We start from the raw sequence: 13,956 nt of genomic DNA, 5'->3' as shown, positions 1-13,956 counted from the left end.
TGCAGGTTTCTCAGTGGTTGAATTGTCCTGTCTATTCTCAGTCTTTTCCGATAAACCACGCCCTCATATAATATACATGAGGCAAGAGGGTCAGCTGATGACAATAAAAATTATATAAACCGTTCAAATCAGCACTCTTAAATCATATTTCAATAGACTGAACATGGGTTTTGTCGATATCTAACGAGGAGCTGTCTTGTTCAGTTATCGAATTAATTTTTAAAACCATTGTCTGGACTCCATTTTGAATATGCTGATTAAACAATAGGTTACCCACTACTGGGAATCCTCATGGTGTATAAATCCTAACTTAGCAGGATCTTCTTCGTCTTCAGCTGCTTCCTTTAGGGGTCGCCACAGTTAACCATCTCCCCCGATTTCTAGCATACTGCTCTGTGAAGCCAGCCCCTCTGTATGCCCTCCTTAATTACACAAAACTTACTCTGTGCTCTTCCTCTTTTCCTCCTGCCTGGCTGCTCCATGTTAAACATACATTATTCAGTTTATTTACTGTCTTCTCTGCATTTCCAAACTGTCTCAGTTTTGACTTTCTAACTTTCTAAATGCTCAGCCTGTCCACGCTGTTCACCCCCAGCGACAATCTGAGCATCTTCTGCTCTACCACCTTTTGTTAAAATGTATTTTGTTAGAGCCACCATCTCCAAACCATACTTCAGTGAGTTAAAATGAACAGTCGCATTTATTATGATTTACAAAATGTGTTCAGTTATAAACAAATGTGTTCAGTTATAAACATGGGCAAATAATATATATATATATATATATATATATATATATATATATATATATATATATAAAAATCATATTCTTGCATGTGATAAGCCAAAAGAAGCTTCTTCTTTTTTTTAAAGGAGGGCACTGTATTTAATACACAATGGCACATCTAAAAACAGCAATTTGCATAAAGCTTCACAAATAACACCTTTTCAAAATCGCCAATAAACCTTCAGAATAACGCAACAGCATATGGAAACATGCATAATTTCAGCTGCGGCTACCAGGAAAATCAGACAGTTACGGCAACTGCATGAAAATACACAAAGCCTGCGAAATACAGTTCAAAATGCTCCCCCCGTCCTTTTCAAGATGAAAAACGAAACACAGCATGACTTCAAATATTAATTAAAGTAGGGGGAAAATAGAAGATTTTGCAGTTAATACACATTTTCTTAAAAGCTGAATTTAAAATAAGCAATATTTGCGTAAATATATGAAGAGATCCAGAATAATTGTCAAAGCTTTGCTAATCTCACAACAACTGAGGATGTGTTTTGTGTGTATTTTGACAAAACGATCATAAATAAGCTATCTCAGAACAGCGTTCTCTCCTGTGCAAATCTTCTTTAAGGGAGGTGCTCCTGATTCATCCAGTTCCTCCTGTTCAATGAAAAGAAACACATTTAATTAGACTGCAATAATTTTAGGAATGATTTAACAAAGGAACATGCTTTTTGGTCTTCTTTGAGCTCATTTTTAACGCAGTGAACCTGGGTGTCTGGGGTGCTCCGTCTGACAGTTCCTGATGATAGAAGGTCCTCCTTGATGAGAGTGGGTGGCTCATCTGTGCCCTCCTGTCCTGAGTGAACTGGCTCTGCATCATCAAGGAGGCAGCGAGATTATATACTGATTATCGAAGCTTTCGCACCGTCACAACAAATGTGATGCAGTGCATGTTATCCACATACCATCCACGCTCTCCTGGCCGAGCATTGGAGGCTGGGAGTCTTCAGCTCGCAGGCTGGAGGCATGAGGAGGGCTGACCTGCTGCGAGCTGGAGGTGCTGCTGCTGTTATCCATTTTAGGCTGGTAAACGTCCGACAGGAAGCTCTGGTTGCTGTTTTCATCTGGCGCAGAGAGGAAGGGAAAGGCACGGAACATGAGGTTACAGCTTTTACAGCATTTTTGAAATATATATTACTGTGCATTAGTCTCGAGCAACCTCTCATTTCTTCATGAAATGAGCAATAGGTCCAGTGAATTACTGTGACGTGCAAACATACATGAAACTGCAACTGAATATTTGGTATGACCACCTTTAGAGCAGTACTGTTACTAATTTCTTTTAGATTGTTGTTTTAATTTAGACAGCATTAAGTACAAAACAAGTCAGCAAACCTTTTAAAAATTATTTTTAAAAGCCTTCAAACATACCAGTAAAATCCAGTAGAGAGTTGGTGTTTTCCAGGACCACATCTTTCAAGCCTCTAACTTCTCCACCGGTGGATTTGGTGCGATATATCTGACAATGGAAGTGCAATTTGTCAGTTTCAAGAAATGTGAGCAAAATAAGGTTATTAAAAAAATAAGCTACACATGACAAAAGGCCCACACCTGCTTTGTTTCCGTCACTGGCACCCACTTGAATATACGTAAAGACGTGTCACCAACTGTCACCCATTTCTTCTCCCTGGGGATGTGATTAGTTTGATTACATTGAGACAGGAGCTCAGCAAACACCTTCCGCTTTCACCTGGTCTACAGCCTCAGTCTCTAACATGACATGCAGCATACACGCTCACGTTTTCTCTCTGCAACAGCACACAATGGACAGCTGCACAAATATCACAATGTGCCCACTAACAGGCATCGCTCACAGTGCAGGAGAGGGTTAAAACCCCCGGGGAAACGTCCGCGGGTGTTTATGAATTACACTGTAATTAGACTAACGGGACAGCGAGCCGGAATTAGCCGCGCTCCGCATGTCAGACTGAAGCCATATTGACAGCTCTCGGCGGAAAAACTCAGCTAGCCCCGCCCCCTCTGTCAAACTGGGGCACGGGTTGGTCGGCGTCTCCGTCAATCATCTAACTTTTCCGACTGAAGTTTGTTGTGCGACGCAGCAGATATCGGGCTTCGGTCTACTAATACCTTTCCCTCCATATTGTCCCCCCGCGGATCGCTTACGTACCATTTGCGCACTTTCTCGATGGCCGCTAGCACCTTTTTGATGTCGTCTTTAGCCCGACTTCGCGTCTCAGCGCGGCCCGATCGTCCCGACATCTTGATGCTGTTATGATTCATCTACAGATGCATCTGAAAACTTCAAGACCAAGCCCCAGTCCTCCGTTACACTGGTAATCTCGCGAGATTCATTCGTCACATTTTTTTTCTCCCTTTTTTGTCAGCTTCATTCTGACACCTTATGTTCACACTATATATATATAATGTACTGTAAAGACAGGCTGGGCACGTTTGATTTTATTCGTCTTTTTTGTCCATTATCCATCCCTTCTGACTATAGTGGGGGTTTCTATTTAATGTACAGTTTATTCAAATGCTGTACTTAATGACAGCTTTGAAGGCTGTAAAATGAGACGTGGGGATTTTGTTTTCACATTAAAAAAGGCATTCTCCTAAAAAAATGAAAAATAAACCCAATATGTTGTGGGGTTGTCCCCCTGTGCAGAGCCCCTGTCACCTTTAAAGCGAGTTGTTAGCAGCTCTACTCAAAACTACACTGCTGTGCAAAAGTCTTATTTCTTTATATTTTGCTTCCAAGCAGCCAGACTTTCTTGTCAATTTTTACCAGTGGTCTTTAGGAATAGCTCTCCAAGCTTTCCGAAGATCTTTCAAGCTCGTTGGGAATCAGCTATTAGGTCCAAACTGTGCACTTAAAAAAAATGGAGGAAACTGGAGAAGTGGAAGCCACCACCTAGGATCTAATGTTCGCTGGAGCCTCATCAGACATGGTCTCAGTGGAAGGGTGGTTGCTATGAGGGGAAACAGGGAGAAGTATCAAAACCATTGTCTGATTTTGATCCACCATATGTAGCACCTGGAAAACATCTGATTGGCAAAGGCTACCTATTTCAGCATGACAATGAGCCCAAACACACAGCCAACAAAGAAAAAGCATGCCTGTATAGAAAATCACACCGCGGAATGCTATGAGTCATGGATTGGCCTCCCCAGAGCCCGGATCTCAACGTTACTGAAGGAGTGTGGGATCATTGTTAGAGAGGATGGAACAAAAGTCAGCCAACATCCAAATAAGAGCTTTGAATGTCCTTCAAGAAGCCTGGAGAACTATTCCGGAAAACCACTTAGAGAAATTATAAGAAAGCTTGTCTAAGAGAGTTTAAAGTTCACATATTGACTTTTAAGCTCATTAGATTTGTACAAACTGTGTTAACAATACAAATTAAAAACAAAGCAAATAAAATCCTCTCAGAACATCTTGGATCCACTGCAGTAAATAATTACGTTTATAGTGCATAAAGCTCTTTTCTTTGCTTTTGTATTGATTTTTGTATGTACTTGTTCCCACATGTAATCAACAGAGGGCAGCTTTGAGTCAGGCATTAGCAGACCTGCTCCTCCCGGCCCTCAGGGGACACAGAGCAAAGGTTGTCAGTGTGTTGATTTATTGCTGAGATAGGAAGGAATCACTGACAGGAAATTATCCTTTGTTTGCTTTGCTTGTCATCTGCAGATAGTAAAGGAGCAGAAGCAGGGCCAGCTTCTCTTTAAGCAACTTGTTTTCACTCTGCCAAGAATGAAACTAGAAACATTGTGACAATATTGTCAAGTAATGTGAATATTTTATTTATTTATGCAAGTTTGTTAACACTATCATCTTTTTAGTAAGAATGAACATAAATAGATTAAAGCCCTTTTTTCAGTTAACATCAGATCAGTGACTGAGAGAGTTACAATAAACTGGATGCTGCCTAGAAAAAATAATCTCAGCGATGAAAAATCTGTATCTTAGTCTCAGACTAAACATTTCTGTGGCGTATGTTTCCAGAATCATCACATTGAATATTTTCTTTTAGTGTTTCTATATCTGTTTGACAGGACACGATAAGACAGCTGAATGTGGGGAAGGCCACAGAAAAAGAAAAATGTCAACATATTAACTGATGGCGTGGGCGGGGACTGCTAGAGCTTCAGCCAGTGGCTGACAACACAGGGAGGAGTCCCAAGGCCGTTACTAGAGAAAATATCCAAATAACAGCCCAGCATGCAGCTGAAAGTTGTCATGGTACCTACAATGGCAGCAACTTCCTGCCACGACTTTGTGATTAAAGGCTTTTCATTTTTCAGAGATTGTGAGGTTTGCACATCACCGTTGATGACAAACACTATGAGTCAGGTGAATTTTGTGCTTTTATTTACACACAATTCCACACATGGACGTCCATCAGTTTACTCAGAATTGTTGCCATCCAGAGGGGGCACGTACTCCTGGCTTAAAATGCAAAATATAATATTTAACTTTGGTTCATATTTAATTTTTTTTAAAGCAAAAACATGACAAGTAACTGGTTGAAGAAATATCTGCTTTTAAAAGTAAAACTAAAATATTTTGATCTTTGGCCATTTCATTGGGTACACCTGTTCAGCTGCTTGTTAACATTTACTTAATCAGCCAATCGCATGGCAGCATCTCAGCGCACTTACGCATGTAGACTTGATCAAGATGGTCTGCTGATGTTCAAACTGACCATCAGAGGGAAGAAGAATGCTGATTTAAGTGACTTTGAATATGATGTTGTTGTTGGTCTGAGAATTTAACGAGATGTTGAGCTATTGGGATTTTCTTACACGACCATCTCTAGAGTTCACAGAGAATGGTATGAAAAAGAAAGCTCAGAGGAGGATTGCAACACTGTTTCCAGCTAATAGGAAGGCAAAAGTAACAACACTTGTTTACAACCAAGGTACCATGCAGAAGAGCGTGTCTGAATGCACAACATTCAGGTACAGAAGAAGACCACACTGGGTGTCACAAAAAAGAGGAAACTGTGACTCAGACTCACCAGAGAGAAATGTTGCCTCGTGTGATGAGTTGTTGGATCAGAGTTCAGCATAAACAACATGAAAGCATGGATCCATCCGGCCTTGTATTAACTGATCAGACTGCTGGTGGTGTAATGATGTGGGGGATATTATCTTGGCACATTTCTGACCCCTTAGTCCCAACTGAGCACAACTTCACAAAGCTTAAATCATCTCAAACTGGTTTCTTGAATGAATTCGCTGTATTCAAATTGCCTCCACAGTCACCACATCTCAATCTAATAGAACACCTTTGGGATGTGGTGCACAAGGACATTCTCATCACTGATCTGCTGCGTGATGCTGTCATGTTAGAATGGAGGAAAATCTCTAAGGGATGTTTCATGCACCTTGTTGAATCTTTGCAAACGAGAAATAAAGCAAGGTGTACCTAATAAAGTGGCCAGTGAGTGTATATTCACAATATAAGCTGTAAGTTAAAATATAAGTAACAGCTGAGTCTATCTCCGCTCTCCACATGTGAGATTTACGTCCTCGCTAACTGTCGGAATTTGGGAACTTTAGTTTGAAAAAGTGAAAGCGGAAGTGAGCCCTTCGCGGTGAGCTCGTGCGCGAGCTTTACGTTGGTGCCGCTCAGGCTGCTCCTGTCATTGACTGGGGTGGTGTTGGTGGTGGACGCAGAGGCCAAATGCTTCTGTGAACGGGGGCGACGAGTCCAGCAGCGCAGCATGGACGGCTGCCCGCCATAGTTAGCGCAGTTCGGAGTCTACTTCACTGTAGCCTAGAGAACGGTTATAAGCTAAAAGCCTCTCTTTCTGTCCCCCCCCGCTGCTGTTTGTTCTTCATCTGCCTCAGACGACAATGGATCGAGTAAAAAACTCCATGCAGCAAGTCCCCAACGCTATCCCCAAAGTGATCCGACGGACCGGAGGAGCCAACAGCCTGGAGCTGGAGAGGGAAAACTTTGAAAGAGTGCAGGTACGGAGCACAGGAGGTCACAGTCATATAATAACGTTATTCTGCCGAGAGTGTGGGATGGAGGTCCCGGGCTGAGAGCCTCTTTATGGCGCTGGTGGGAGGTTTTTAAAAAGTCATGTCAACTTAAACTATGCACAACACTGTGTCACTATTTCTCTCCGTCTGACGCGAGAGAAAGAAATGACACGGGAGCCAAAATTTTCCTTCATTTTAAACGAGTCACCGTGTGACAGCTGAGTCGATCAGGCCTATCCCGTGTTTGCTTTGCTTTTTTTTTTTTTTTTTTTTGGATCCACATTGTTGTCACCTTCCCACACGTCTGTCTGAGATCAGCAGACACAAAACGAGCCCACTGTACAACAAAAGAGCTGTGGAGATGTGGGTCAGTGGCCTTTTGAATTCAGATAACTATTGCATAAAAAAGCACACAGGAGGGGGGCTCAGTGGAGCTGTATCATGTATGTAAAGTGCCTCCGAAGCCCTGCATTTAAGGCAGGACCAGGGATGATGCCAGGTCTCTCTTGGAAATGAGATTTTTAATCTCAATGAGATTTTTTACCTGGATAAATAAAGGACTAATAAAAAATGACGATGAAAATGGGTGAAATTGTAAAACCAAGGTAACTGCCTGTCTTCCTTCCTTGTGTTTAGTTTTCATGGCTGCTGATGAATAATGAATGTTGTGTATCTTTACTCATATATATATATATATATATATATGTATGTATGTATGTATGTATGTATGTATGTGCGTGCTGTGGAGCCTGCTGCTTCCTGCTTGGTGGTCTCCCCTCCCCTTGCCCCGGACCAGGCGCAGAGGAGGGAAAGCGGTGGGGGAAAGTAGGTCAGATGAATCAAGGCAGCGTGGTAGTGCTGCAACATGCTTTTCCCAATCCACTCCTGCTGCTAAAATCGGACAGTGCAGTCCACAAAGCCTAAATGTGCACAGTAGGTATTTGGCCTCGCTGCCTCTAGATGGTCTCATCCAGTCTGGCCCCCTCTCCGCCAGCCCGTCGCAGCAGCAGTATGGATTAAAGTTGGGGAAAGACGCATGCGTAGCTTTGTGCATCTCGAGCCAATCCTGGTCACTGGGTCACTGTCAGGCTCCTGAGATCACACCCTGTGGAAGGTGCCAGCATGGCAACGTAATGCAGGCACATAGTTGCTCCAGCTTCCGAGGAAACTGGAGGGGGAAGTAAATGTGTCTGAGCAGAAAGGTGTTTTTGTCTTGCTCTAGTGTATCTCCCATTAAAGGAGGGTGAAAATATTCAGGCAAGCTTTAACAAGCCCAAGTTTGATGTGTTGTCGGCAGATCATACTACTGTTTTCGTACTAATGGAGTCAGTTTCTGCCTCGTAAAGGTGTAATTTTTAAGATAATACTCATTGGGATTTGTCACCCATATGAGAGGAAATGCTTATGTTTGCTTTTTGTTCCTCGTGGTTGTTGTTTTTGTTTTGTTTTGGGGGTTTTTGTTGGGGGGGGTTCTGACTGAGGATCCAGAGCTGCGGCAGGAGGTGCAGGAATCAATGAATGTGCTGTCTGCTTTACAGGGATCAACGAGAGATAATCTCATCTGATCTGTTGTGCTCTAAAGCTGCCTAAATCTGCTGGGTGGCTGGCTTTCACCTCTATAGAAATCCCAACAGCCTGCCTGCTTTTAGATATTTGTTTCTTTCACCAGCTTTTTCCTTTTTTCCCCTTTTTTTTCATCCGTCCGTTCACATTAACAAGCTCACCTTAGATGTAAAACTTTTTTTATGTTATTTGTTTCTACTGTTTGGAACAGAATCTTATTATTTCTGTTAAATGTCTTGTTTTGCTGGTTATCAGTGATATGTTCAAGTTTGTTTGGACTATTTAGTGTCAAAAATTGCTCGGTATAATAACCCCTAATCATAGCCTCAATGCTTTTTTGCAGATGAATGAATCCAGGCATTCCCAGATTATTCCCAACGCTTCTTTATCTGATTTACCCTCACGACATACTGTTTTAGCCTTTCATGCACTTAGTTCAGCTGACATGCTATTTTTTTCCCTTGAAGACCGATTTCAACATCCGTAATATAGAGCAGTGTGCAGAGCTCTCGGTGTACCTCTCGTTTGTTTATGTTTTGCCAGGAAAATTTGAAATAGGTGCAGGGATTTACTAAAACACCTGCAAACATACATGGAAATACAGTATACAAGACAAAAACTGTCCATTTTATACATCTTACACATTACTTTTAACTGACTTTCAACCTTTTGTCCACTCAGCTCTTTAATTAAATGATAACTTTTGGGTTTTTTTTATTCCCTCGATTAGTTGAGTTTATCCAACCATATAACCCCTTTGTACTGGAGAAGTACCCCGCCTACTCTGCCCACCCTGGCTTAGACCCACTGAGTTAAACAACAACAACTTAAAAATGACTCCAGAATCATCTGCTGTTAGTTGAGACAAGTTCAAGGCGTAAATTAAGCGTAAATTAAAAAATGTCTTCTGTGGTTTTCTAACCACGCTCATCCTGAGAACTTCCTGCCCGATCCTTTCTGTTGTGTGCAAAATCCCCTCTGTCATGTCCACTCGGGGTTATAAAAAGCACGAACCAGGGCAACCTGATAGCACTCAGCACTTTTAATGACATGTTTAGTCTCATAACAGCGACCGAGTCTTTCATTTAGAGTTTAGGCGGATTAAATCTCCGGGGGAGTTCGTCTGAAACGTCATTCTGTGTTTTGGTTTGGGTTGAATCGTAGCCTCAAAGCTTTAGTGAAAACAAAGGAGTAAATAACACAATGAACACCAGCGGGAGTTTTTATCATCTTTTATCTTCAGGCTCCGAAATGTCCAAGATGCCAGCTCCCGGTCCCTGAGCTCCCAGAGGACAGGAGAGGTTTTTCATTTGAAAGCTGGCGTAGGTAGTAATCTATGGACCAATAGGAACCATAATTAGTGCTTGAGGAACATTTCTGGGGCACCAGCTCCTCGGTTGGGATATGCAGAGTGAGCCACAGAGTGACACCACATTGTACGCATGTTACATAATGAAGGCCTTGAAATCAGACTGTCTGTCTGCCTCATCCTTCCCCTTTAATTGTCCATACTGAGGGCACTCCTGTATCTGGATATAAAAGTGCTTTGACTGTTTGACTGTTAATGTTCTCTTTATTTTCTATCAAACTGAACTGCCAGCATTAAGGTTGTTTTGGTTGAGTTTGCAGTCCTGTTCCTGGTGTTTTGGAGGAGTAGTAGAAGCTGGATGTTTAACTAGAGTCTGATTAATCCTTGGGCTGATTCGTAGGAAGTAAATAACCTGCTCTTAGTGCAGAAGGCCTGTCCCCCAGGCCTGCGCGATCTTTTAATTCCGTTTGGTGTCACGGCAGCTTTGGAATTCAGGCAAGGAGCAAGATCGCAGCCTTTGGGCACAAGCAGGAATCAGCAGGGGTCTTTGTAGACAGGCGGGTTTTTTTTAATCACGCCGTCTTCCTGCCTCTCTTTCTCCCTCATCTTTTGTCTTTGCCTCCTTCTGCTCCCCTCCGCCGCTCATTGTCTCGAGTCCTCGTCATCTTCTTTGACATCCTGCGATTCAGAATGCGCAGGAAGTTGTCGAGGGATATCCGCATGCATGCGGGATACACGCAGACGAGCACGAAAGCGAGACCATTAAAGGCGCTCAGGGAGCAGAAACGGCGGGTGGTGGTTTGTGGCCTCATTGCGCTGGCTGCGTGGAATAATGGAGCGGGACGTGAGTGACTGGTTAGTAAGTGGAACAAAGTGCACTGCGGAGTTTCTGGTGGCAATAACAATGACTCTGAATTACAGGTTGTTTTGGAGTTCCCTGCTGAGTTTTACAAGCACGGTACAGTGAAAGGTGGAGACGGGGTGCTTGTTTGTTTCAGTCGCAGCAGAGGTCAAAAGTCAGACTGGAAGCTACGTCACCGGTGGAAGAGCGCGGTAGGGGAATTGGGCTGCTTCAGCCGCCTGTATTTGATTCGTCGGCTGCAGCGTGGGAGGTAGAGCAAGGAGGTCTGCCAATCAGGAGGTTCGATCCCTGGCTCTTCTAGTCTTAGTCTGCACGTCGAAGGATCCTTGGCCAAGATACTGAACCTGATGCATTCATCAGAGTTAGCTTAAAAGAAAAAGAATGGTTGTATGAGTGGGTGAATGAGGCTTGTAGTAAGAAAGCGCTTTGAGTGCTCAAACAGAGCAGAAAAGCACTATAAGAGTACAACTCCATTTACTCCATGTGACAAACTATGTCATTGTCAGGTTTTCTTCATTTCAAATAATACAATATTCTCATTTCAGGATAATAATAATAAGTCCAGAGGTCCTGCCCTGATGGTCACCATGCCAACACGAATACCAAATGTCAGCATGAAAATGAAAGCTTTTTTTTTTTTTTTTTTACTGCTGACACAATAACAAAGGTCTCCTCTACACATAAATGTCTGGGGCTGAAAATTCCCTGCTAGTTTGAAGTAAGCTCATCAAAGCTGGGCTTTCTCGGCATTAGCTGGCTTGACCCAACCTAAAACCCCGGGTGGAAGATGACAGTGTTTATCAACTTTCTCTGTTAAGCCCGACTTTCTGCGTCATTCTCGGTGAGCGCTCACTTAACAAGGGGCATTTCACGCATCATATGACTCTTCCTCTACACGAAAGAGTCCCTGTGAGCGCTGCCTGCTCCAGTCAGAGACGTTATCAGATGATGATGGAGATAAAATCTTTAAAGAACATCAACTATACTATAACTATAGCAGTCAAATGTCACACAGTTTCAAATAATACGAGGGGGGTAATAATCTCAGGATTTAACACTCAGAGCGGTAAAAATAAGCATTTAAACTCGAGTTAATGTATTTATTTTATTGCTAAGTGCGCTCTCGGTGCTGATGTTTATTTCTAGTGTGGTGGCTGCTCATTGAAGCTCTGTGCTTTGAAACATGAAAGGTTACTGCCCCGAAGCAAAATAAAGGAGCCGTGGAAATCTCTTTGATTTCTCGGCAGATCAGAGTCAAATAAAGTGTATTGATTGAACAGGTGTATAGCAGAGACCTGGCAGTATAAGAACATTTATGCACTTTCTGTATCACCGGCTGAATGCATGCACGCTCCGGTGACGATGTGGTGCACAGTTTGCTGAGCTTAACAAGTTGCACGTATAAAATGCGTTCCAGCTCTTAAAACCGAGCTGTAAATGAAGGAATCATTTCCTCCACCTGCTCCTCACTTCTTCAAGCATGTGTTGCCACGGCGAAACTGAAAACTCTGTGTTTAAGCTCAACGTAGCTCGCTAACCCAATAATCTCGCTCCGTGGTAAACCCCTCTGATTCGATTTGCTAACATCTGCTTCAGTATCCCAGGTTACTGATGTACAACATATAGACATGATGAAGAAGTGGCTCCAGTCTGTTTTTAAAAATCATCCTGCTGTGTCAATAACACCTTATGTTAGCGTATTCACATGATAACACACCACAAACTCCTGTGTTTTAATGTCTTTTTTTTTTCCACTGCGAGAAACAAAGATATTCCAGGAAAAGTGTCGTGTCATAACACTTGAGTTCAAACAAGAGACATTTGGAGGACTTTAACCCCTGACTGTGTTTTGACATGGTACAACGACCTTTTCCAAGCCACACCTGCTTAAAGAGATATGACACACGTTTTCTAATATGTCATATAGCTGCTGAGTAGGAAGTTTAACACAAATAATCAGCAGGTTAGGTGAGCCATTGCTCTTCTTGGTCCTTAACCTTTAGTCAGGAAGGTGCAGTATGACATCACGGTTCAAGTGGACTGTGAGAGGTTTACTGGAACAGGAAAAAAGATGGCACATGATGTATGCTGACAGCACAACCCAGCCAGCCCGTATTGAACTGCACTTACTCAGCAATCCTAGCCCACATCTGATTTAACTGCTGAAACACCTTGAGCACTTTTACATGCTTCATACGGCTAAATTAAAACAATGACTGAAACTCGGAGATGTGTCCTTTTAAAGCTGGTTAGACAAAAACAGAGATGAGTGTTGCTGAGTCAAAATGAAGACAGAGACAGAGTGGGACTGCTGTATGTGAGAAATGCTCGGCGATGGGCCCACGCCGTACCAGGAAGTGAGGAGACTCGGTGGAAAATAGCCTGCATTGTTTTTAGACTGACTGCTGGGCAGCCTGGAGGTTTAATGCGCACACCCAATAGTCTAATGAGTAACATATTGATTATTGTGGCTGGCCTGGCCCTGGTTGGTCAGCTGTGATTGAAAGCCTGGCCTGGATTTTAAAAATGGATCCTGTGGGCTCACTGGCTGTCTCCGAGTCTTCTGTTGTGTAATCCCAGACTGCCTCGTTGATGTTGGCGGTTGTACTGTCTCTTTTTCATTGAGGATGAGTCTTTGTCACTCTGCCTGGATGTTTTGCGCAGATTTGCACAGATTCGCACACACTGGCGACTTTATACAGTCTAGTTATTGGCATCAGGATGACACTTCTGTGTGTACGGCTGAGTCCACACTTGGTCCCTAAAATGTGAATTGAAGTTAGTCAATATGCTGTTTATATACGCTCACTGGCCACTTTATTAGGCGCACCTGTGCAACAGCACGTTAATGAAACTGTATAATGAGCCAATCACGTGGCAGCAACACAATGCATTTAGGCATGCAGACGTGGTCGAGACGACCTGCTGAAATGCAAACCGAGCATCATCCCGGTGATTTAAGTGACTTTGAATGTGGCATAGTTGTTGGTGCCAGACGGGCTGGGCTGGTCAGTTCTCTGGGTAAAAATTGACTTGTTGATGTTGGAGGTGAGAGGAGAATGACCACACTGCTTTGAGCTGATAGGACGGCAACAGTAACTCTCATAACCACTCGTTACAACAAAGGTATGAAGAAAAGCATCTAGGACTTGCTGATCGAATTAATGAAGCTCATATTTCAGTACAGAGGCTTAGTTTACGGGATTAGTAACACCTGCATTTTACCTGCTATGTCATGTTAAAATGGTATCTTTATGGAGGGTCTGTTATAGACGACTCTCCCAGAATTTTCTGAGTCAAAAGGGCCTGAAACTTTAAGCTGTTGTGAAGCTCAAATCCTGCAGGCTGACACAAACACAGAATAACTGAAGACTCTCAGAGGCACCAGATGGGGGCATCAGTTGCCCAGGAGTGATCTCCTGGTGGACGCTGAGCTCCTTTCCCCCACTTTTCACCTTTTGAAAGT

At 43.0% G+C, this 13,956-nt stretch overlaps 2 protein-coding genes across 2 annotated transcripts in view; one reads left to right on the top strand and one right to left on the bottom strand.

The window, feature by feature from the left end:
- Positions 1-820: 820 nt before the first annotated feature.
- Positions 821-3,068, bottom strand: bcl7bb (BAF chromatin remodeling complex subunit BCL7B b). Its single transcript, XM_085379481.1, has 6 exons — positions 2,930-3,068; positions 2,353-2,428; positions 2,173-2,260; positions 1,707-1,865; positions 1,509-1,612; positions 821-1,398 (listed from the first exon to the last, which is right to left on the bottom strand). Exons 1-6 carry the CDS (start codon positions 3,040-3,042, stop codon positions 1,327-1,329), a joined length of 612 nt encoding a protein of 203 aa, XP_085235607.1. The 5' UTR covers positions 3,043-3,068; the 3' UTR covers positions 821-1,326.
- The window catches only part of hip1 (huntingtin interacting protein 1), a 54,705-nt gene continuing 43,702 nt past the window's right edge, over positions 2,954-13,956 (top strand). The window contains exons 1-2 of the mRNA XM_085379462.1: positions 2,954-3,095; positions 6,619-6,741. Of these exons, the coding sequence (XP_085235588.1) occupies positions 6,625-6,741 (117 nt within the window). The 5' untranslated portion in view covers positions 2,954-3,095; positions 6,619-6,624. The remainder of the gene's footprint in view (positions 3,096-6,618; positions 6,742-13,956) is intronic.

This window comes from Rhamphochromis longiceps, linkage group LG14 (genome assembly GCF_057381845.1).
Source record: "Rhamphochromis longiceps isolate RC_006_pf linkage group LG14, R_longiceps_female_GT1.1, whole genome shotgun sequence".
NCBI classification, from domain to species: domain Eukaryota; kingdom Metazoa; phylum Chordata; class Actinopteri; order Cichliformes; family Cichlidae; genus Rhamphochromis; species Rhamphochromis longiceps.
This window is presented reverse-complemented; position numbering and strand designations above follow the sequence as displayed.